At 34.6% G+C, this 26,666-nt stretch overlaps 2 protein-coding genes across 2 annotated transcripts in view; both read right to left on the reverse strand.

Moving 5' to 3' along the window:
* Positions 1–3,092, reverse strand: part of LOC128549190 (uncharacterized) — a 30,661-nt gene extending 27,569 nt beyond the window's left edge. Inside the window, exon 1 of the mRNA XM_053525712.1 lies at positions 1,385–3,092. The gene's annotated coding sequence lies outside the window, so the exon portion shown is untranslated. The remainder of the gene's footprint in view (positions 1–1,384) is intronic.
* A 33-nt stretch (positions 3,093–3,125) lies between these two features.
* Positions 3,126–26,132, reverse strand: LOC123540686 (uncharacterized). The gene is made up of 12 exons (XM_045325954.2): positions 25,997–26,132; positions 24,859–25,072; positions 23,586–23,731; positions 22,652–22,831; positions 15,916–16,026; positions 13,236–13,372; positions 12,722–12,889; positions 11,615–11,730; positions 11,107–11,161; positions 9,825–10,052; positions 9,096–9,225; positions 3,126–3,307 (listed from the first exon to the last, which is right to left on the reverse strand). Exons 2-12 carry the CDS (start codon positions 24,931–24,933, stop codon positions 3,202–3,204), a joined length of 1,452 nt encoding a protein of 483 aa, XP_045181889.2. The 5' UTR covers positions 24,934–25,072; positions 25,997–26,132; the 3' UTR covers positions 3,126–3,201.
* Between the last annotated feature and the right edge of the window lie 534 nt (positions 26,133–26,666).

Raw genomic sequence — 26,666 nt, forward strand, 5'->3', positions numbered from 1 at the left:
TAGTCAAATATATTATACGGTATGGCGAAATATGTTTTCCAAAATTGTTGTATAATTGTTTTTTATCGGGTATGTTCCCAAGTAATTATCAGTGGAGAAATATTCTTCGTGCGGCAGTAATTGGTCAAGCAAAATGGAATATGGTTTTAAACATGACTGCAAAATACCCTGTTAACAGTGAACATTGAAGGAAGCTGTGAGTTATGGAAATAAAGTAAGGCCAATCCGGTGTTAGCACCGTATTGTACTTCTGTTGTAAATGCCATGGGACTGTTTTATTCTCGCGAATATCTACAAGTGTGTCAAAAGTGTAACAGACTAGTCACTGACTTGCTAACACACAAGATATGTTTTTGTACAGGAAATAATGGCGATAGGCTTAAGCTGTGGCTGTATATTTTTCTTAAGAATGGACAAGACTTTTATACTCATCTGATTGTATCAAGCCCCAAAGAGCAGGTCAAAATCTTGTTGTTCGACCTAACCTCTGTATTGGCAACAAATGAGCATGTTCAAAATATAAATTATTTGAAGAGTATTTTAACGTTGTTGCACAGTATTTTAAAGGTATTTTAATATACATGATAAACTGTTATGTAATAGGTAGGATGTGGTAAAATTGCACTAGTTTCTAAAACTCTTATGTTTCATTCCGGTAACGGTTTTCATGATGCTGCTTGCAATTTTACAATTGTGTGATTGTAGACTTATAAATGACACAGGTTAATAATGCCCTCATGTGAAAACCAGTCTTTAAATAATGGCAAGAATGTCTAAACCTCTCATATTTCGTTTCGGTAATGGATGTGGATGATATTGCCTAGAGTCTTATACATACGACATAATGGGTATTAATGTATATTGTTTAATGGTTTATATATGATTAAGTATAGATAATGTTGCTCTCAATGTATGTTTACAGCAAGTAATATCAAGGTAAAAGATTGTAAAACCGTACTTTTTATAGGCATTCAGTGATATGATTATGTATGAACGAAAGAAACAAAAGATCATTGAGATATATAATGTCTATAATAGCTTTTAGAAATGTGTAAATATTTGTGTATTTCTGTTTATATATGTTTATATATGTTTCTGCACGTTTCTGTATATATGTATGTGCTATGTTTTGTGTATGTAATCTTCATTATTGGAGGATAATAAATAATAATAATAGCATCCTCACAAATATAGCTCTATATATCTTATATTATGCTGTATACAGTCATCATAACTAAAACTTCGATTGAATGCAAATAAGCAAACACTTTACATGTTCGTTGACCGCCGTTACAATAAAAACAAAACAAAACAAAGCAGATTCCAATATAATGGATATAAATAGATTCAGTGTATTGATTTGTTTATGAAGTATAAATCTTACCTGAGAAAATCGATTCCTCACAAACACTAGATGTTTTAGAATCTGGAAATTATTAAAACTACGTATTAAACATAAATATACATAATATAGAATTTCGTTTTCGAAATACACCACACGTTTAAATACATTGTAAAGTACCCGACCAATAATCCTGTTTGTGTTGTACTATTTATAGATCGATTATGTGCAAATATCGGAATAGTTCGATTAAGTTCAATGGGTAACTGGACCATGTATGATAAAAACTTTATGCAGATCAGAGGTTAAGTGTATTCCAACCTGTCTATTTCTTCGTTTCGCATACATTCTGATAAGTATTTGGTGGTATCGGTTAAAATCCAGTGGCAACATTAACAACTGTAGGATGCACTTTCGTATTAAAATTACATAATAATTTTAAAAAAGAATTAAATAGAACACGCGTTATAAAAACGTTATATTTGTTAATCTGCAGCAATAATACATAAGCTGGTTAGTATAGAACACACCTTTATTGAAGTGTATAACAAAGTATTCTATACGCATAAATATAAATAGTATTTCAGATTATTACAAAATATATATTTATACATGATATCATTATATCATTATATTATTACACATGTAATGAGATTCAAAGTTGATCCGCCGTGAGTCTGTGTTTGACTGCAGTATTTGTTTGCAGAAAATACACTGGACTAGTATATTCGCAAACAAACGTACTCTAACATGCATATGCTATATACATTTCATGATCAAGAAATGTTTCTATGGGAATGAACAATGAATTATATTTGAAATATATCAGTATAATATGATATTCAACAAATGTATCTATATGAAAGAGCAGTAAAAGATCTATCATAGTACAACATCATGTTAACAAATGTAGATATATCATAGCATAACATCATGTTAACAAATGTATCTGTATGAAAGAGCAGTAAAAGATATATCATAGCACAATATCATGTTAACAAATGTATCTGTATGAAAGAGCAGTAAAAGATTATATCATAGCACAACATCATGTTAACAAATGTATCTGTATGAAAGAGCAGTAAAAGATCTATCATAGTACAACATCATGTTAACAAATGTATCTGTATGAAAGAGCAGTAAAAGATCTATCATAGTACAACATCATGTTAACAAATGTATCTGTATGAAAGAGCAGTAAAAGATATATCATAGTATAAGATCATGTTTAAAAAATGTGCCTGGAGAAAGAGCAGCAAAAGATATATCATGGAATTCATAATATCTTTACATCATTTGCAATTAAAAGGAAAATTAAAAGGAACTTGTGAGAAAGAGACACACTGGGATTGCTTATCGGCAGACATTCTTTACTTTTCTGGGTATTCATTTCATACATCAGAGGTCTTTTTTATTTTGACTAAGATATATTCAGTTCAACTCATGTCAAATCAAATCAACTTCTCATCATTGGTCTTACAGCTACATAATTGGAAAAAACAAGACGGATTCTACTCTCCATCCAGGAGATTATCTTCTTAGATGTCTCGTACGTTATGATAAAAATATCCAAAGTTGCCTTCTAAACTATCAAATTTCATGACTTAGCCTGTATAGAACACTGGACTAATTTAGACGAGGCTTAATGCAAGTTTCTGCTGGGAGATAGCAGTCGAATGATTTATTGATATATTTTCATTCAGACTTTTGTGTAACATTATAGAAATGCATTTGTATTTTAAATCACCATAAAATTGTATAGACACAATGTTTCTGATGATTAATTATTCAATTTAGAGCACGTGCAACTCGTCCACAGGTTGATCTTTCACTAGAAGCACTGTTTGGATTACTGATCATCATAAAATATTACACGAGCTGGAACCACCCCCGCCTGTCATATACAGAGGAAGAGGAGGAAGAAGGGCGGGGTCAGGCTCACTGTATGGTCTACTGAAGTATACTCTGAAATAAAAGAGCTTGGTTTTTTTTTAAAATACATCAATAGTTTCAAATTTCATGTCAAAACTCTAGAAGAAAAATAAACAATTGTATGAGGATAATGGGAATTAAACTTAATGTATACATCTTTCTTATGACTCTCCTATAAAGCATCATTTCTTCTACCCAAAAGACAAAGAAAATATCCATGTACAGTGAGTTGTAGATTTTAAACAGGAGTCTATAGTTAAGTCCAGTAAAATGTAATGAAATTAGTTCCCTCTTCCATTGTTTCGGACATATTAAAAGTATTCAACGTGTGTAATTCTGACCATTAAGGCGAATTACGTAATATGCTTCTTTCTGTTAATATAAAGCATGTGTATGACCAAATATCAGTTTAACTAGTGACATACACATCATATGAGTTGCATATTGAATTTATTAAACGTGTTGAATAAATAGTAAAGATTTAAGTGCGAAGCTCTGTCGAGCATCTTTTCAGTTTTATTCAACGAGTTTGATAATTTCAATGCGGAAAGGCCTAAACATAATATTCTTTTTATCACATGTAGCTTTTCCTGCTGTAACATCAAACTTTCTTTTTTCCTAACTGTCTAAACTAACCACGTCCACGTCAAAGCTTTATTACACTAGTGTATTACCAAAATTATGTAATGACTTTAGTTCACTCCCGTGACGTCAGACATCACTTTGATATTACCATTTATCCAGATAAGATCATTAAGTCAGTAATATCCAGATAAAAATTTGTCATGTTTAAATAAGAGCATTTACCCAATTGTTGTCATCCTGGGTAACTACTGGACATAGTTAGATAAACATATTAGGCCACTTCTAACTGGACATGGTTGTATAATAACATTGATGCCAGTATTTCCTTAATATACTGGACTCGGTTAGATATGAAAATTTGCCTGATTGTTGTAACCGTAGTTTGCCACACATCTACTGGACTGGGTTAGATAAGAACATTTACCTGATTGCTGTAACCAGAATTTGCCATACATCTACTGGACTGGGTTAGATAAGAACATTTACCTGATTACTGTAACCAGAATTTGCCATACATCTACTGGACTTGGTTGGATAAGAACATTTGGCGAGGTGGAAAGTACACACCATTTCTTTTTCAGCTGTTCTAATTATCAGAGAGAGCGCACAGAACTACTTAACTGTATTAGGCCAATTACCACTGTTACACTAAAACACTGTTACATGGCGATTCCTCAGTTCCAAGCAGACTTAACAACTCCATATTTCTCCATGTACATAAATATATACAGAAGACAAAGAGATTTGATATGTAATTCCTTTATTACTTTATTTCTGAACACTAATAGCTGTAATAATAGCTTTGTATTCCAGGTTCTCTGTCAGTTTAGCCCTTCTTCATAGCTTTAGCGAAAGTCCTAAACCTCCATGTGTCTTAAGTGGCATTTCTTTATTTCTGAACACTAATAGCTGTAATAATAGATTTGTATTCCAGGTTCTCTGTCAGTTTAGCCCTTCTTCATAGCTTTAGCGAAAGTCCTAAACCTCCATGTGTCTTAAGTGGCATTTCTGACCTATCGACCCCATTTCCTCTATTTTCTCTTCCTTCCTTCCTATCCCTATCTTCTTAGATATTATTGCAGGATAAAGCACTTATATTTTAGAGTTAGTTTCATATAAACATTTTAATTTTCTTATCCAAAAGATCTTTTTGTCAATCTATTTTAAAATTACAGTTGACACATTTTGTCAGATACCATACATAAACGAAGAAACTGCAAGCAGAACATTTATGATGGATTGTTTATATTGTTACCGTTGAAATTGTATTAGTTATAGGGAGAGAGTTTTGAAAAAGCTTATAGCTTTCTACTCAATCCTATATGTTTGTACATTTAACAATTTAGTGTAACAGATGTAATTATGTCAATAAAATACTGTTTAAACCCAGAACATTTACCTGATTACTGTAACCAGAATTTGCCACACATCTACGGGACTTGGTTGGATAAGAACATTTATCTGATTACTGTAACCAGAATTTGCCATACATCTACTGGGCTTGGTCTGATAAGAACATTTACCTTATTACTGTAACCAGAATTTGCCATACATCTACTGGACTTGGTTGGATAAGAACATCTACCTGATTACTGTAACCAGAATTTGCCATACATCTAGTGACATAACATCATATGAGTTGCATATTGAGTTTATTAAACGTGTTGAATAAATAGTAAAGATTTAAGTGCGAAGCTCTGTCGAGCATCTTTTCAGTTTTATTCAACGAGTTTGATAATTTCAATGCGGAAAGGCCTAAACATAATATTCTTTTTATCACATGTAGCTTTTCCTGCTGTAACATCAAACTTTCTTTTTTCCTAACTGTCTAAACTAACCACGTCCACGTCAAAGCTTTATTACACTAGTGTATTACCAAAATTATGTAATGACTTTAGTTCACTCCCGTGACGTCAGACATCACTTTGATGTTACCATTTATCCAGATAAGATCATTAAGTCAGTAATATCCAGATAAAAATTTGTCATGTTTAAATAAGAGCATTTACCCAATTGTTGTCATCCTGGGTAACTACTGGACATAGTTAGATAAACATATTAGGCCACTTCTAACTGGACATGGTTGTATAATAACATTGATGCCAGTATTTCCTTAATATACTGGACTCGGTTAGATATGAAAATTTGCCTGATTGTTGTAACCGTAGTTTGCCACACATCTACTGGACTGGGTTAGATAAGAACATTTACCTGATTGCTGTAACCAGAATTTGCCATACATCTACTGGACTGGGTTAGATAAGAACATTTACCTGATTACTGTAACCAGAATTTGCCATACATCTACTGGACTTGGTTGGATAAGAACATTTGGCGAGGTGGAAAGTACACACCATTTCTTTTTCAGCTGTTCTAATTATCAGAGAGAGCGCACAGAACTACTTAACTGTATTAGGCCAATTACCACTGTTACACTAAAACACTGTTACATGGCGATTCCTCAGTTCCAAGCAGACTTAACAACTCCATATCTCTCCATGTACATAAATATATACAGAAGACAAAGAGATTTGATATGTAATTCCTTTATTACTTTATTTCTGAACACTAATAGCTGTAATAATAGCTTTGTATTCCAGGTTCTCTGTCAGTTTAGCCCTTCTTCATAGCTTTAGCGAAAGTCCTAAACCTCCGTGTGTCTTAAGTGGCATTTCTTTATTTCTGAACACTAATAGCTGTAATAATAGATTTGTATTCCAGGTTCTCTGTCAGTTTAGCCCTTCTTCATAGCTTTAGCGAAAGTCCTAAACCTCCATGTGTCTTAAGTGGCATTTCTGACCTATCGACCCCATTTCCTCTATTTTTCTTCCTTCCTTCCTATCCCTATCTTCTTAGATATTATTGCAGGATAAAGCACTTATATTTTAGAGTTAGTTTCATATAAACATTTTAATTTTCTTATCCAAAAGATCTTTTTGTCAATCTATTTTAAAATTACAGTTGACACATTTTGTCAGATACCATACATAAACGAAGAAACTGCAAGCAGAACATTTATGATGGATTGTTTATATTGTTACCATTGAAATTGTATTAGTTATAGGGAGAGAGTTTTGAAAAAGCTTATAGCTTTCTACTCAATCCTATATGTTTGTACATTTAACAATTTAGTGTAACAGATGTAATTATGTCAATAAAATACTGTTTAAACCAAGAACATTTACCTGATTACTGTAACCAGAATTTGCCACACATCTACGGGACTTGGTTGGATAAGAACATTTATCTGATTACTGTAACCAGAATTTGCCATACATCTACTGGGCTTGGTCTGATAAGAACATTTACCTTATTACTGTAACCAGAATTTGCCATACATCTACTGGACTTGGTTGGATAAGAACATTTACCTGATTACTGTAACCAGAATTTGCCATACATCTACGGGACTTGGTTGGATAAGAACATTTACCTGATTACTGTAACCAGAATTTGCCATACATCTACGGGACTTGGTTGGATAAGAACATTTACCTGATAACTGTAACCAGAATTTGCCATACATCTACTGGACTTGGTTGGATAAGAACATTTACCTGATTACTGTAAAACCAGAATTTGCCATACATCTACTGGGCTTGGTTGGATAAGAACATCTACCTGATTACTGTAACCAGAATTTGCCATACATCTACTGGACTTGGTTGGATAAGAACATTTACCTGATTACTGTAAAACCAGAATTTGCCATACATCTACTGGGCTGGGTTAGACAAGAACATTTACCTGATTACTGTAACCAGAATTTGCCATACATCTACTGGACTTGGTTGGATAAGAACATTTACCTGATTACTGTAAAACCAGAATTTGCCATACATCTACTGGGCTTGGTTGGATAAGAACATTTACCTGATTACTGTAACCAGAATTTGCCATACATCTACTGGGCTTGGTTGGATAAGAACATTTACCTGATTACTGTAAAACCAGAATTTGCCATACATCTACTGGGCTTGGTCTGATAAGAACATTTACCTGATTACTGTAACCAGAATTTGCCATACATCTACTGGACTTGGTTGGATAAGAACATTTACCTGATTACTGTAAAACCAGAATTTGCCATACATCTACTGGGCTTGGTTGGATAAGAACATTTACCTGATTACTGTAAAACCAGAATTTGCCATACATCTACTGGGCTTGGTTGGAAAAGAACATTTATCTGATTACTGTAAAACCAGAATTTGCCATACATCTACTGGACTTGGTTGGATAAGAACATTTACCTGATTACTGTAAAACCAGAATTTGCCATACATCTACTGGGCTTGGTTGGATAAGAACATTTATCTGATTACTGTAAAACCAGAATTTGCCATACATCTACTGGGCTTGGTCTGATAAGAACATTTACCTGATTACTGTAAAACCAGAATTTGCCATACATCTACTGGGCTTGGTCTGATAAGAACATTTACCTGATTACTGTAAAACCAGAATTTGCCATACATCTACTGGGCTTGGTCTGATAAGAACATTTACCTGATTACTGTAAAACCAGAATTTGCCATACATCTACTGGACTTGGTTGGATAAGAACATTTACCTGATTACTGCAACCAGAGTTTGCCATACAACTTCGGGACTTGGTCGGATAAGAAAATTTACCTGATAACTGCAACCAGAATTTATCAGACATTGCACTGACATAGTTAGATGATACCATTAATACAGTGATTGCCAGATATTGGTTGGGCATGGTTAGAAAAAGGCACTAGACCAGTGATTTGCACCAAACATGGTTAGTTAAGAACATTTGTTTTATGCTAACTGATGAAATACTGTGTTTTATCAGTGAGATATAATCCATATCACTCACTGTTAATGCTGATGTACTTATTCATTGTGTATGAATTTTAAATTATTTGCTTAAAACAGGATGAAAATTGTAGTGGCACTTTGTTCTTTATAGTATATTTCTCCATTCAAATTATTTTACTCAATGAGAATTTCATAACGTTATGCAGCAAAAAATAAAATAAAATGGAACTTTATGCTGTGTGCGTCTTTCTAACGTCACAACCAAATATCCTCTATTTAATCCACTGTTTGTCAGATATCAACTGGATATGTTCAGATAAGAATATTAAACTGTAAACTGGTGTTTACTTGGCATCGACTGGACATGGTTAGATAAGAGCATTAAACTAATGTTTGTCAGACATTAGATCCAGAGATCTACTTTATACGGTTAGATAAGAACATTTACCTGACAGCTGTAAGCCAGTATTTTCCAGACATCGAATGGGAATTGTAATCCGATTTTAGGTACTCTGCACCAAGTTGCTGATGTTCATTAAACAATAAATCTACTGTTTCTACCGAATATATAGGTAAACCTGAAATATATAGGTAAACTTGAAATATATAGGTAAACCTGAAATATATAGGTAAACCTGAAATATATATAGATAAACTTGATATCATGATTTCTGAATATATACGTAAACCTGAAAAGCAAGTATTTTTAAGTTCACTGTAAGTTACTTATAATACGAGCTTTGGAAGTACATGTAATAGACTTTGAAAGATCCACTTAAACGGACAATATATTTGACCAGTATCAACAATTTCATGTTTCTGAGTGAAACTTTATACATAATGTTTAAATTGGTGTATACAACATAGGCAGTATCATACTGAAGGAAACTATTACACAAAGAATAGTATATTAAGACTTCAGTTTACAGGCGTTTGGTGCAATTAATATTTTCCCCTAAACAATCGCAAGTTTTAAATTAATCATAACTATTATGATAAAACGCGTAGTCCCGATTATTATTATTATTATTATTATTATTATTATATGTAACCGCAGTTTATTGCTATCGCCGAGAAATTTCTAATTCCTCTGCTATTTATTACCATTATAGGAATTTCCTACACTTATTTACCCACCGCTGTCACTAAATTGTTAACATTGACGTTTTTAATATACCCGTAACACGAAGCCAAGCATCAATTCTATCCATCGTCTGCGTCATGCATTCGAACGACTTAGGTCCAGTGCGTGCAGGTAGAAACAGCCGACTGGTGATATAATTGGCGGGAAGACCTCTCACAGCAGACGATTTGGTATAGAAAACGCGTAGCGTCCTGGTAAAGCGTTGGTCAAGAAACGTAGATATAAAGTCGTCTGTAGAGTCTGAACATACTTCTACACTACCTGTTAAATGCAGACAAAATAATATCATTTTTGATTGATTGATTTTCAATGTTTGTCGGTGTTAAAATAGAAATGAATGAATTTTTTGTGTGCGCTATTGATAGAACTGTGCCATATTATTCATTTTAAATGGAAGTTGTCCGGCAACATACAATACAAAAGGTTCAGTACGGATTTTTTTTTATAACTGTTCACCAGTTGCTTGTGAAATACAAGCCGTATTTTTTGACGGAAATTATATAGGTATATAATATGAATAAGAGAATATATTTCATTAACCGGTTATGGGCCATCAGTGGCATATAATTTTGAAGCATGTACTCGAAAAAAAATGTTTTAGTAATGGTTAGATAGGGATCAGCAATTCAAAGCTCGCTTGAAACAAGAGACAAATAAACGTACGTTATAAATTGAAAATACGCATTTGAAAGTCTAATTAGTAAATGGCAAAGTAAAATTCTTCTGTTGACTAGAAATGAGGTGGTCTCACATCTAATCAAGCGCCCGGATGAGAATATCTGAATCCAAAGAGAATGTGAAGAAGGGATTTTCGTATTTCTTTTAGCAGTTATTTTTGTTGATTTCATTCAGAAGAAAAGAAAGAAATAAAAACGAATGATATAAATATTTCTTGAACTGTAGTTTACTAAATTTGTGCTTATGAAATCATATATGCCGCACAAGTTTGTCAGCACGAGTTATCAAATAAAAGGTAGTTCGTGTAAGTGTGTCCTTTACTGAATTTGAAAGATTAATGAAGTGAATAGATCTATGTACAGTACTACTTTCTCACATACATGAAAAGTTCAGCGTAATCTTTCAGCCAAACTTGTATGAAGCAGTCAACCAAGGGAGAGACCCAATTTGGCTGCTGAACACAGGTGGCTGCTTCTGACATGTTGAACATTTAACAACAATTCAAGCTGAGTGGCAGATTTAGGCATGTTGCTAAGACATGTACAACTGTAATAACTTTATGTAAACTTTGGGGTATTGACCAAATATTGGATGCTACGTTACTAATGGCATGCATTTGTGAAAAAGGATTACTTACTAAAACTGTTGTTGATTATTGCATCATACTGTTGAATGTTCACGATCCGTACACCCTGTAAACAAATATATTCACCAAAGTTCTACGCTACAATTAAGTTCTTTTATAATGCATATTTCCTGCTAAGAATGATATACCTTTTTGTTATATTTACAACAACTGTCTCTTAGTAAAGTTTTGTAAAAGTTAAAAATATTGATATAAAAATAGCAACAAGAAAAAGTTTGCATATTTTAAAGTCCGATTTTAATTAATAAAGCATACGGGGCATGGAGTCTCACTGGCATTTCATAGTGATATTGCATCTAAAACAAAAGATATCGACGAGAAACATGCTATATCAAACTCTTAGAATTAATCAAAAGGGGAAGTTGTACTACAGATTGTTTTATAAGTAACAGTAAAATAAAAATAAAAAAAAAAAAATAATAAAAAAAAAAAACAACGACATCAACACACCTGTCAATGAAACGTTATGAGGACCACCAGAAGTAGAGAAATGCCTTACCGGATTGGCCCTCACCCAAGTGGCCAGCCTGTACATAAGATTTTCAAATGGTTCAAACTTGCAAGGTTTGAGAGAGTCTGGGGCTTCAGTTAGTTCCGGTACAAACTCTTCGTAGCCTGGTATAGATACAGGTAAACATTCATTTCCTCATAGTTTTGTTCATTCTTTTAATATGTTAAGGAGAATATCAACTTACATCCTTTGGATCGGAAAATGAGTCCATTGATGCTCACTTTATTGGGAGAAATATTGTCTGTATGCATCATGATCATGATGTATAAAGGAAACTAGGTTTTTAGTAAATTAACATTTTTTTGACATATTTATGCTGTAATTGTGTCTACTGCTTCTGTGGTTGATTGTAAGGTCGCTACATTTGAATATATTTGCCATTTAACTCTGATGGTCTGACTTCGACACTCACACGTTTTCTACCTAACTAATTGGTAGGTGGTTCTAACCAAGCGAACGCCCTTGCCTAAAATAGTGCTCAGTATGGCACATACTAGGATATTAAGCTGGAAGTTCGCCTTATCTAAAATGTGATGGTACGCCAAGCAACAAATAAACAAGCTTCTTATCAGATGTTCAGTTCCCTAACTTAACTTTGCGCTTATATTTCTAGCTCGTGGACGCATTGGTCGAGAGGGCTAAGACGCTTTTCTACGGAGGTGAAGGCCCCTGGTTCGAATCCTGGCTACTCCCATTGCGGTGTGTCCTTGGGCAAGGCACTATATCACGATTGCCTCAGTCGACCCAGCTGTAAATGGGTAGCAGCAAATTGCTGGGGGTGAGGTATAATTGGTTTTAACTGTTCTTAATATAAGGTCGCAGAAAAGCTCTATAGAGCTTATGTTAATTGTTTCACCAGGCGACGGTAAATAAAACTTTACCTTTACCTTTAGCTCACAACTAGGAACAGACAACTTACATTCTATTTAGACGCCAAGGACCAGTTCATTGCACCGATAAATATGTGTTAACAAAATCAAATACCATACATCTAGATCAATATTTCCCCCTCCTCCGTACCCTCTAGCAAGCAACAGTCAAGAAAGACATAAAGACATTTGAAAAAAAGTAGTGTAAAATATTTTGTTGCCATACCTATTTCTTCCTTGGCCGAAGTTCCCTGTATGTAGAATATCCGGATAACCTGTGTGAACCTCCGGAACTTGGACTTGTTCTCTGTCCAGCACGTTGCCTCGGGGTCAAGGTCGCTCTTAAACTGTTCATAAGACTTGATTCTGTCTGTTTCAATTGTCAGTATTGTGCCTATAAATTATACAGACCACAATGAAAGTAACAATTTGTATTGGCACCATGTCTAGATACAATGATACAATACAAATCCTAATAGAAAGCACTAATGCAGGGTAAAATTGTGGACATTTTTTCTTCTCAGTAAGTCCATTTGAAGAGTTTTTTGAAGAATTTTCTTTTACATGTAATTTTTTCAAGCCGGCAACTCTACTTGACTGTGGCAAGAAATAAAGCGAACAGAGGTTTTGAACATTAATTTCTAGACCAGCGGTACAATCCGGATTACATATGTATACTGATAAAGGAAGTTGCTCCCCAATCAGGATATTACACTAACCACGTATATTATGAGACAAACCTGGAATGGGGTCATTCGCAAGATTTTCTTGCAATCTCTTTACAGTATCACCGAGATTTTCAAACGTATTGAACATATTTAAGCCATGCATGTTGGTCATTTTGTAGTCAACACCCTCAATAGTCACCTTACCCGCTCTGAAATAATAATTGCAAAATACACATAGAAATACGTCGTATCTGAAATGAAAACTATTTGACTGTAAAAGACGATATTTATTACTAATTATCTATGAGGGGTGCTCAAATATACCGGGAAAAGTGCTCTAATATCTTTATTTTTGATCCCATTTTTGCTAAAATTTAAAAATATGATGGATAAGAACATATTTAAATTCGAATATTAAAATAACATATTTCAGAACATGCCTATTATTTATGTATCGTCTAACGAAAATATGATTTTGAAATATCATCTAAGTATTCCCTCATATGCAAGTTTCATTGATTTTTTATGATACATGAAAAAATAAGAACACTGTGTATTCATTGAACACCACTCGTAAAAACCTGATCTTCAAAATACAGGCGGATTTGGCCAATAAAAACCGAGACAGGGATTTGAAAAAAAAACAAGAGTGTCATGATGGCCCTGTATTGCTCACCTGAGTACCATTGCTCAAAATGCTATGATCAAGTTTTGACATAGAGCACATGGGCATACACATTAAATATCATCAGGATAAACATTTTTTGTAACAGTCCCTTTTGACCTAGTCAGGGCCAATTTCCATACCAAGTTTGAGGGTCCTAGGCCCAAATGCTGCATTTTTGTACCAACATGACTATTCCTTACCCCGGAAGACTTAAATAACATTTAAAACCAATCTCATTAGATGCTACTGAGATATATTCGTTTACATAAAATAAAAGGAGGTAATTTGTCATAAATTCAGTCAAAAGTTATCTACCCTGATTGCCCGAGTCCATCTGGCATCTGATGGCACAAATGATATTTCAAATCAGTATCTTCAATGGTTACTGAGATACACCCATTTTAATTTGAAACAAAGGGAGGTAATTTGACATAAAATCAGTCCATAGCCTTCTACCCTGATTGCCTCAGTGCAACTAAAGACAATAATGAAATTTCAAATTATTTCTATAAATATTTACCGAGATAAATCCATTTTTATTAACATCAGGGGAGGTAATCATGCATTGGTGTCTGCATGTAGAAGATACAGAGTACAAGCCTATACAACAATATATTAGTAAAGTGTTCTAATCGATAAATGTTCAGTCAAGAGTTATCTAATATTAAAGAAGACATAAATAATGTTTAAAACCAATCTCATTAGAAGCTGCTAAGGTGTATTCATTTAGATAAAAAATAAAGGGAGATAATTTATCATAAATTCAGTCAATATGTATCTTCACTGATTGTCCAAGTCCATCTGTTGACATGAATGAAATTTCAGATCAGTATCTTCATTAGTTACGGAGATATACCCATTTTAATTTAAAATAAAGGGAGGTAATTTGATATAAAATCAGTCCATAGTTACCTACCGTGATTGTCTCAGTCCAACTAATGACAATAATGAAATTTCAAATAAGTCCTATAAGTACTTACTGATATAAATCCATTTTGATTACAATCAGGGGAGGTAATCAGATATAAAATAACTCTGGAACCTACGATTGGATCTGACAGATTCGTCATGGAATCCAAGATTTATTGTTGTTGAAGATAATTTGGAAGTTTGTATCAAATCAAACCATAAATGAAGTCTCTATATGGCTGCAAAAGCCAAAATAGCAAATTTTAGGACCTTTAAGGGGTCATAACTCTGGAACCCATGATGGAATCTGGCCAGTTCAAATAAGGATCCAAGATCTTGTGGTGATACAAGTTGTGTGCAAGTTTGGTTAAAATCAAATCATAAATGAAGCTGCTATTGTGCAGACAAGGTCAAAATAGCTAATTTTGGCCCTTTCAGGGGCCATAACTCTGGAACCCATGATGGGATCTGGCCAGTTCAAGAAAGGAACCGAGATCTTATGGTGACACAAGTTTTGTGCAAGTTTGATTAAATTCAAATCATAAATGAAGCTGCTATTGTGCAGACAAGGTCAAAATAGCTAATTTTGGCCCTTTCAGGGGCCATAACTCTGGAAACCATAATGGGATCTGGCCAGTTCAAGAAAGGAACCGAGATCTTATGGTGATACAAGTTGTGTGCAAGTTTGGTAAAAATAAAATCATAAATGAAACCTCTATCGTGCAGACAAGAAATTGTTGACGGACGCACGGACGGACGGACGGACTGACGACGGACGACGGACAAAGGGTGATCACAAAAGCTCACCTTGTCACTATGTGACAGGTGAGCTAAAAAAATAAAGCTCAGAGTTTACGTATTTAGAGTGTTTTTGAAACCTTACTTTGATGACATATCGGATATAAAGATTTCGATTCAAAGATTTCTACCATGTAGTCTACATCTTAATGAAATGTCACAACATGTTCTGACAAAAGACAGTTGTTTTGCAAGCAGAAAATCGCTTTTCAACAGATATTTGATAGATCACCATTTATATAAAAAAGGTAAAGAGACAACATCAACGTATCGGTGTATTACTGCGCGGTTATCGGGCTATTTTCTGACAACCTCTGCAAGTTGTATTCAAACACACAATGAAAGATACCAGATATGTTGACCAGCTGGTGTACTGACCTATAATATCCTCGTGATGGCACTTCAACTGTCATTTTGTGTGGCACAATATTCCGCAGCCCAATTTGTTGAGGAGGTCCTTTGGGGTTCGGATCTCTTGTCAGCCAGAGCCTTCAACAGACGACAACCCACGACAATGACTAAGAGAACCATATATATTCAAACTTCAAGTTTTCGCCTATTTTCATTTCTAAGAATAAATTAATTTAGAAACGATTTATTAATGTCAAAATTCGTTTTATCATTTAAAACAGTTATAATATTTTATTTCATTTAAGGCTTTTTGAAAACTTTAGAACATTTTAGTAGTAGCGGCGCTTGAACATGTGACCTCTTGTGGCCTTTCCATGCCCACCACATTGAACTTTTTCTGATCCTCTTAACACGGGTGGTAAACGCGCAGTCCAATTCCCACTGGGAATACGCTTAAAATGGGTTGCGAGACGTCCGGTAATGGTTTTGCGCATCAATATTAATATAAAATCGAGGTAGGTGGGTTTTGGTTTTTGTAAATAATAAGACATTTACGAGTGTTTTCGAAAGAAAAGCAAAATGCTATTCGACACAAAAATGACTACAGATCATATGTGTGAAATACCAGCTTATTCATTTAAGAGTCAGCTCTGTTACCACGAAAACTCTGCTGGCCCGAACTGTCAAAAAGTATGGAATCATGAAAATGCAAAATTTCTAACTCGTGTGCCTTCTTTCTGGAAATGTGACGCTTCTAATGATCAAATAATTGTAAAACAGTCATGAATATTACATACACTTGAATGAAATGTTGCTCAGCGGGAAAGAAAATTGGCAAAAAATTATTGGGAATGGAGTTGCGCGTATACATTATATACATTATGATGTATGCGAGCAACTCCGATCCCGGTGCGCAACCCCATTCCCGATGATTTTTGTCAATTATGTCCCCGTAAGCAGGATTAGAAGCAAATAATTCTGATATTCGTTACTTTATAACAGTTGAGTTATCATAAAAAGCATCAGATGTCCTCAGGTTAGGCATATGAGGTCAGAAACTTCCATTTTTGTTGATTTCATACTTTCTTCACTCTTCGTTTCGCCTGAGTTTTTGTGATAATAGAGCCGAATCATAAATTACAAACCAGATATTTTACACATAATATGTATAAGGTGTGAAGTAAGATGGCGGACGTATTTTTTCAGTCAGTGTTGAGAGTGTAAAATTTTGGTATTTTTGAGACTTTTGAAGGACTTAGGAGGGTAGACGAAAGTAACTGACGAGAACTTTGTGCAATATGTTACAAAATATGTGGAATACTAGTACCCCGAATGGACAGAATGTGACTTTTGCAGTCCCAACATCAAACAGATATATCCCACTACAGCAGTGGGCGGGGTGTGATCAAACCCCTATAAATACAGGGGGACAGAAACATGCACATGAAATTACAGGTAGCTCGTTTATAACATCAAATAGTGACAATTCATTTTATTCGTTGAATACCGACGAAAAATTAGTTATGATGTTTCGAAAATTAGAGAAATTAGACGAGAACGATAGATCTTTGTTGTCAATGACTGAGAAAATAAATAGCACAATTCGAAAAGTTGATACCCTGGAGCATATCATTAGCGTGAGAAATGGTCACTTGAAACAGTTAGCATACCACAGTATAGATATTGAAGCGCGCTCCAGGCGCAATAATCTTATTTTCTACGGCCTAGCGGACGTGAGATCAAAAAATACGTATGAACTACTTTCTGAGTTTTTTAGTGACTATTTAGAACTAGATCTTGGAGAGTTTTATGTCCAGCGTGTGCATCGGTTAGGTTCCCTAAACCGCGCGAGAAGTATTACACAGACTCCTAGGCGACCGATAATTGTGGCATTCCGGGACTATCAGGATACGGAATATATCCTGCAGCAGGCTAAAAAGCTTAGAAACTCACGATTTAGCATTGACAGGGATTACCCAAAAGAAATCGCCAACGCGCGGAAGAGACTTTGGGATCGCTTTCGCAGCGAAAGGGAAACTTTTGGTCCAGATGCGAAAATGGCCTACCCTGCGAAATTTATTATCAAAGGTCGAGTGGTAGCGGACGAATTTCCCGACTGGCACGACATTTTAAACAGAGACAGATCCCAGTTGTTTAATCCCCAAAACGATATTTGTAGTAAGCAAAACCGTAGTGTTTATTCAGTGTCAACTGATGTTGACAATTCTGCAAGCGAGGCTAGTATGCCGAGTCCAAACCAGCGGATCGAGCCTGAGAGACCAGCAAACATTGGAAATCAAATATATAATATACCAGCACAGTCTCAGCAATTAAACAAAATGTTATACAGTCAAGTAGCAGCAGGTACGACCGTTCAACCGACTAACGTACCGCATTATAGAAACGTGTCGTCTGCTGGGGCAGACAACAGACAGCACGTGGAGATTGATAGTTCAGTTAATTATAGCAGCGGGGGCGGCCATGATCAATTATCAAATCACAGGATAAGCGAGTCTCGAGATAATCCTACCGATCAATAGTACAATAGGGAGAGACGGTCGATAAAATGTGCGCTGTTAAATATACAATGTCTTATTTCAAAAAATGTGAACAAACTGGAATCCCCTGAATTAAGGGCTGTTTTCAAAAATCATAATATAATTTTCATGACAGAAACTTGGTCAAATGAATACGTAAATATGAATATTGACGGTTTTGAGTTGTTTAATTTACATAGGACGGTGAAAAATCATGCTGTTAAAAGGAATTCTGGTGGTATTGCTGTGTATGTGAAATTTGATATTATTGATAATGTATCTTTATACAGCGCGGACAGTGATGACATATTATGGCTGAAACTTAAAGACTCAGTTCTTGATTTACAACATGATGTATATATATGTCTTTGCTATGTAGTTCCAAAAGGGAGCTCACGAGAAGCTTTTACAGAGACAAATATTTATGATAGAGTTATTAACGAGATAGTAAGAATAAGTAGTAGTACCAATGACAACTGTTCTTTTATAGTTCTTGGAGATATGAATAGCAGGATTGGCCAGTTAAATGATTTTGTTAACGAAGATGAATTAAATGTACATTTGAGCTCATTTCTGCCAGAAAATTACCAGCCCGATAAAGTTTTACCCAGAGTATCACAAGACTTTGTAACAAATCAAAACGGAACGCTACTGTTAGACTTTTGCAAACAGTCGGGGCTTAGAATTCTTAACGGACGGACAGTATTGGTAAATACACTTACATTGGACCATTAGGTAGTAGCCTAGTAGACTATGTGCTAGCAAGTGAAAATATTATGGCATTGTTTAACTCTTTTGAAGTATTAGATCCGAATATATTATCTGATCATTGTGTAGTTTCTTTTAGCTTACAGGCATATACGTCGGATATAAATATTCCGGAGGAAAATAACTGTGATAGAATTGAATATACATATAAATGGAATTCTGATAAAATGCATGATTATACACAGAAATTGACAGGTGACGTTGTTGTAAATGAATTAATTAATTTGACAAATAATTTCAATAATATTTCACACAGCAACGAGGTTGATGAAAATATTTCTGATTTTTTGAAAATCATGGATGAAGTATGTTCACCTCTGTTTAAGCAGGTACCAAGAAGTACTGGTAGTTTTAATAAAAGGCGGAAAGAGGAATGGTTCGATGATGAATGTTCTTCAAAGCGTGACTTATTCTATAACTGTTTAAATTCATATAGAAACTGTAAAAGTGATATTAACAGACTAAATATGTGCAGGGCACGGTCTCAGTATAAGCATGTACTGAGAAATAAGCTTATAAACATAGACAGAAAAAAACTAATAAGCTGATTAAAGCGAGGACAGATAATGCTAAGCAGTATTGGAAAATGTTGAAGGGTTTAACTAGCGGTAGTTATCCTAACTCTCTTACCCCGGATAATTTCGCTAGATATTTTAAAGCCATAAATAACCCTGAGGATATGTTTTATCAGGCAGATGAAGATGTTTTATTTTTTAACGAAAGGTATTTAAACGGGGAACTTCAAATAATGTTCACCGAATTAGATGAACATATTAGTCACACAGAAATACTGAAAGCAGTTAAGCAGTTGAAAAGTAATACAAGTGGAGGTCCAGATTTATTATTAAATGAATTTTTCAAACACGGAATAGATGTTTTATTACCATACTTGTCTCAGTTATTTAACAAATGTCTAAATATAGGTTATTTTCCAGACTCTTGGAGCGACGGTTTTATTGTTCCCATTTTTAAAAGTGGTGATATTAGAGAGCCAAGCAATTATAGAGGTATAACACTTTTAAGTGTTTTAGGTAAATTGTTCACCAGAATCTTAAACAACCGACTTACGGAGTGGGCAGAAAACTATCATGTTTATATTGAAGCGCAAGCTGGCTTTCGTAAACATATGGGAACAATAGATAATATTTTTGTGTTAAACAGCCTTATTTCTCATATGTGTAATAGTAATGAAAAACTTTTCTGTGCATTTGTTGATTTTCAGAAGGCTTTTGATTTGGTTGTGAGAGACATTTTATGGTACAAACTTATTAGAACAGGAGTAAGACGGAAAATTTTAAATGTTATTAAGTCTATGTATGATAATGTAAAATCAAAAGTTAAACTCTCTAATAATGTCAGTGATATTTTTGAATGTCATTTAGGGGTCAGACAAGGTGAATGTCTTTCTCCTTTCCTATTTAGCATGTTTTTAAACGACATAGAAGACACGTTCATAAACAAAGGTATAGAAGGTATTGATATTGGTACTATGAAACTCTGTCTTTTATTATATGCTGATGATATTATATTATTTTCTCAGTCTGCAGACGGTCTTCAGAACTCTTTAAATGTTTTGTATGATTATTGTTCTAAATGGAAGCTCACTGTTAATACGAAGAAAACAAAAATTATGATTTTTAGAAAAGGTGGTCGGTTGCCAGATAATTTAGCATTTACTTATAATAATGAACAAATAGAAATTGTTAGCAAATTTAAATACCTAGGTGTTCTTTTTACGACAGGTGGTGCTTTTAACGAGATGGACAAAATGTTAGCAGGCCAAGCACTGAAAGCCACCTTTCAACTTAATAAGTTTTTGTATAAGTTCACATATATCTCGCCAAAACATATATTGAATCTTTATGATAAATTAGTTACACCGGTTATGAATTATGCCTCAGAGATATGGGGTTTTAACAAGGGTACACATATTGAAAGAGCCCATCTTTGTTTCTGTAAAAAGTTGTTAGGAGTTAAAGTTTGTTGTCAAAATGCTTTTGTATATGGTGAAACTGGAAGAGTGACATATATTACGCACAGATATTTACACATTATAAAATACTGGTTAAAATTGTGTCAGTGCGAAGAGGTAAAATATGCACGACAGATGTATGTTCTATTAAAAAATGATATTGAATTACACCCTAATCATATAAATTGGGTACATAGTGTTAGAAATTTATTGTCAAGGTTAGGTTTTTATGAGGTGTAGTTAAACCAAGGTGTTGGGGACATCAATATATTTTTACAAACCTTGAAGGTTCGTCTTTATGATATATTTAAACAAAATTGGAACGACAGCTTACAGGGATCCTCTCGTGCCTTATTTTACAGAACAATAGCTACTTTTACTTTTCAGAAATATTTAAATGATGTCATTGTTGAAAAACATAGAATAAGTATGTCTCGACTAAGAATGTCATCACATAGACTAGAAATAGAAAGTGGCAGATGGAGAAAACCTGTAAGCGTACCTTTGGATCAAAGAAAATGTTTATTTTGTAATGTATTGGAGGATGAATACCATTTTATTATTGAGTGCTCTCTATATACAGGTTTAAGGCATCAGTACATTAAAAGATACTATTGGTTTCATCCTAACTATATCAAATTTATGGAACTAATCAAAACTGAAAATGTTAATGATTTAAGAAGACTTTCAGCGTATGTTTACAAGTCGTTTGAAAAACGAAACTTGATTTTTAATTCAATGTAGCAGTCAGTAATATATGTTAAAAAGTCTCTATTATGATGTAACACTTGATATTTGTCATAATGTTAAATAATGCTCTCACAGTCTCTCCCTCTCTCAAAGATATAACATGCATTTGGTATGAAGTGTTCATCTTTTGATATATCTATTGTCATCTTGCTTACACATCTTATATAGTTGCATTGTTATTTCTTCTGTGATTATGTTATATTGATGCATGTACATGGGCCAGAATTGGCTTAATACATAATAAAGTTATATATATTATCTGTATTATCATATTTGTGTCGAATAGTATTTTGCTTTTATGGAGAAAAATTATTTTTGTCTCATACTAAGCAAAATCATAACTTTACATACCTCAATTTCGTCTTTTTTTACGCGGCACCGGACGTTGCGCAACCCATTTTAAGCGTATTCCCAGCGGGAATTGGACTGCGCGTTTACCACCCGTGCTTAATTAAACATTCGATATTTAAATTAGTAAAAACGTCGCGTCAGAAGTTGAACCTAATAAGTGAAACGTCAAAAAAACGACGTAAATTACGAGCGTTACCATCTACTTTCTATTCGCCGTCGAAGGCAGATGGGGTTAAAATATTAACCGTCTTTTATCCCACCGCCCTCTGCCCCCACCTCTAACCCCATTATTTTACTCTGAAATCGGAGTAAGTCTCAACTTCTGACGCGACGTCAACCACAACTAAATTGAGAAAAGGAAACATCACATAATTTTCATCGTTACCTCAGTCCCTTGATGTACACAAGGAATCCGAAGGTAGATTCGTGACGGAACATAGTATTGAGTTCGTAGGTCAATGTCCCTTCCTTGGTCGCGTACAGTTTCTTAGTTACTGACTCACACTTCCATATTGCCATATTCGGATTATCTTGTAGCAGGCAGTTTGCACCTTCAAGAATCTTACTGGAATAAATAATTAAACGTAACTGTTACATGTTGACATTAACACGTCCTTGTGATACACGGGGACCAGTCCTATGTGGAGTATTATGTAATTCGAATAATTGTGTAGTGTTTGGATTGCACCTACCCTAGCGGCCACCGCCACTTTTACCTGTCATTTGCTTTTAAGAGCCAGTCAGCAACTTATCAAACTGACATTTCATTCTTATTTCAAGTTTTCTTAACCAGTCACCTGCCCAAAGCAGCCAGATTTTTTTTTTGTTAAATTGGGTTGTCGCTTGATACCGGATTGACTGTATATTTTAATGCCAATAGCATTTGGGTTTGATACTTAATATGTGAATCATGGTAATGCAACATGAAAAAAAATGGAAAAGCAGAGACCATAATTCTACTGTGACACCGAGTATTGGATCCTGAATCATAACCCTCGGCCTATGCGACCGGCAAAAGCTCATAAGTTTCTTTACATGTTAACCTTAGACATGTTTGTAATTTGCAGACTTCCCTTCATTTGCCTAAGAGTTATCATTACCTTTCGGGCACCGACTACAGGATGCAGAAACTGTTACCGTTTACACCCGACGGAAATATAATGTAGTACCGTCTTACTACAGTGTGACTAGAAACAGTCCTATAAACTGTCGTTGAAATTTACTGCCTGCAAGTAAAAGCATACCATTTTCCTCTGTTTGCTCAATAACGTTATTTAAGATTACATTTCTTGTATATGACATACATTTTTGTATATTACCTGAAACTCTCGAACTTGGGCGCTACATTCCCAGCTATATTGCCTTTGCTGATACATTTTGGCATGATATCAATATATGCTAGTGTAGGCATCTCTTGGCTGACCACTTGTTCTTTTTTGATTGAAGTTTGATACACACCCATTATCTGAAATGTCGGAAAAATTAATAATAATTTTGATTAAACCATTTTTATTTCCTCATATCATAGAATGCAGCTGAACCGTGATAAATGACAACTGGTTCTAAGACTGTAAATCTGAGTTTGGTGTCCAGTTTCAGAATTTGGTGTCCAGTTTCAGAGTTTGAGTTTTGTGTCCAGTTTCAGAGTGCAGCCTTGGCATTGGTCAGTTTCAAGACTAAGCTCAGGATGAGCCAGACAGAAGCGTGGTATTCAAAACGTGGTTTTATAATCTTTGATACAGAACATATTTCGAGGTAACAGGGATTTGAGATAAACATGTAATATGTATGTGTTAGAATTCGCCTACGTGGTAAGTTTCGAACAAAGAAGTGAATTTCAGTTGTTATTTGTAAATGGTAGCCTAGTGGTAGAGCACCCGCTACGAGTGCGGGAGGTCGTGGGCTCGATCCCTGGCCGCGTCATACCAAAAGCGTAAAAAATGATATTATCAGCTTCCTCACTTGGCGCAAAGCATTTAGAGAATGGTGCTAGGAGTCTGGTCAGCCCGGTGTCAGTATAATGTGACTGGGTGGGGTATCATGTCAAGTGTATACGGCATGATATTCCAGTGAGGCAGCACTATAAAGTTGGGAATTGTGCTCACTGCTACAAGTAGACACCGTCGTTTGTATGACTACAAAATTGTTGAAAAAGACGTTAAACCCGAACACACACGTGTAGACTCTTTGTAAATGGTCAAATCTAGTTTACTTCTAAACGATGAGTAGTTACGATAAGTAACAAGTATGAAACACAGTTTGTTTCGCCTAGGTAGCTCTAGATAGTGAACTTTAGACAACAAGTTCAGTGGTTCGAAAAGCGATCATCTAGAGGATCTTTTTTGTGTCACGTAATCACATCTGCTTTCATGATTAGAATTTATTGGAACGATTTTATTTTAACAGTAATAGACATGTACTGTTGCTTGAACTAAAGTTTTGCCCCATTCATTGGCTTCATGCATGCATAAATTTCAGCTACTTTCTAATACATTTAAAAGATTATTAAAACAATGATTTCCACGATGCAACACGATACATTTATATTGACGCAATAACCTGTACGTGTAACCCATCCTACAACACACTTACTTCTTCATACGTAGGCGGCGGGTTCCTGAACGCAGCCTCGTCGGCGGAAATAGGTGTCGGTGTATCCTTCTCCATCTTCTCTACGTTAACTGCAATACTTAAAATTGACTCAAGAAAGCTCCTTTTTCAAACAATGGCATCTAACGCTGTATTGAGCGGTAAAGAAATGTTATGTATCTCCACTTCTACGCAGAGACAGCTTGAAAGTTTAAAACTGGAAAAAAAGAACATTTATTTATTTATTTGGGTTTTACGGCGCCCCAACATAGTATAGGTTATATGGCGCCAAACAGGACTACAAATTTTGGTTTCACATCTCATTTACATTGAAATAAAAACAATGAGGTATGGAATCAAAATTTGCATACCTGCTGGAATCACAGAGTTACAGCAAAACCAAGTGTTAAGACCCTATTAGTCGCCTCTTACGAAAACAGAAGAGGCCGCTGCCTATCATTTGACATATAAAGTGGGGGCCATCGGGTTATAAAACGACCACCTTTATATAATAATCGTTTATATAATATATGTTATTCTTTCATTTTTGTTTCCAATTTGAATAAAATGACAATTTTAGTCATAGAAAATCAATATTCCAGTATATTTTAGAACGTTTCATATATTTGTTATTGTGAAAAAAAAGTAATCAAGAGTCCAGATAAAATCCTCGCAGCATTGAATGTATAACTCAAGTCTTTACAAACATTTCAAGTTTTGTAATATAAACGGAAATCAATAATCATAATGTAATAGAAATAATCTGAAACCACTTTTTGAGAGGTTCTATCGATTTAGATTTTTTAAATATACAAAATGTAATAACATATTCATGCATCTTTAACCTCCCGATATCTTGTGTTAAGAGTGAAGCAGATTTCTTTTTATTCATGTCATTTCATTGGTTTTAATACCAGTGGAAAATACATTGATAATTTTCTCCGATGTGGAAGTACAACATGACTATATTTCACACCAATATTTATGTTAATCTCAGTGGGCAAGTATAGCTTCCTTATTTTGTTAAATACAAAGATGTTGTCAATCAGTCCCTATCTTGACAAATGGAAAAGGGTTTATAAGACATACATATCATAAAATCAGTAATTCGATGTACGAAAACAGTAAAATGTTCAGTTACCTTATTAATAAAAATCCATAAAAGAAATAATTACTTCTAACTGAACATAAATTTATAAACACCTTTTGAAGGTTTCAAAATAGCCCATAATTACTTTACAATCTATACCCGATACACAGATACTACCCGCCACGAAATCTAAAATACATTACTGTTATTGGTATCATATTTCGCTCAAATTTAAAAAAGATCAGTCATTGATCTATGAGGGCCACTCATGGGCGTAGACAGTCGGTTTTACATGGACAAACAAGAGGACCATGATGGTCCTGAATTGCTCACCTATCCCCACATGACCAAGTGTTGAACTGAGTATGACGTCGTTATTTCTATTATTTAACATAGTGACCTAGTTTTTGAGCACATGTGACCTAGATATCATCAAGATAAAAAATTCTGACCAATTTTCATGAAGATCCATTGAAAAATATGGCCTCTAGAGAGGTCACAAGCTTTTTCTATTATTTGACCTAATGACCTAGTTTTTGAAGGCACGTGACCCACTTTTAAACTTGACCTAGATATCATCAAGGTAAACATTCTCACCAATTTTCATGAAGATCTCGTGAAAAATATGGCCTCTAGAGAGGTCACAAGGTTTTTGTATTTTTCGACCTACTGACCTAGTTTTTGACCGCACATGACCCAGTTACGAACCTGACCTAGATAT

Source organism: Mercenaria mercenaria, chromosome 15, assembly GCF_021730395.1.
Source record: "Mercenaria mercenaria strain notata chromosome 15, MADL_Memer_1, whole genome shotgun sequence".
Lineage (NCBI taxonomy): Eukaryota > Metazoa > Mollusca > Bivalvia > Venerida > Veneridae > Mercenaria > Mercenaria mercenaria.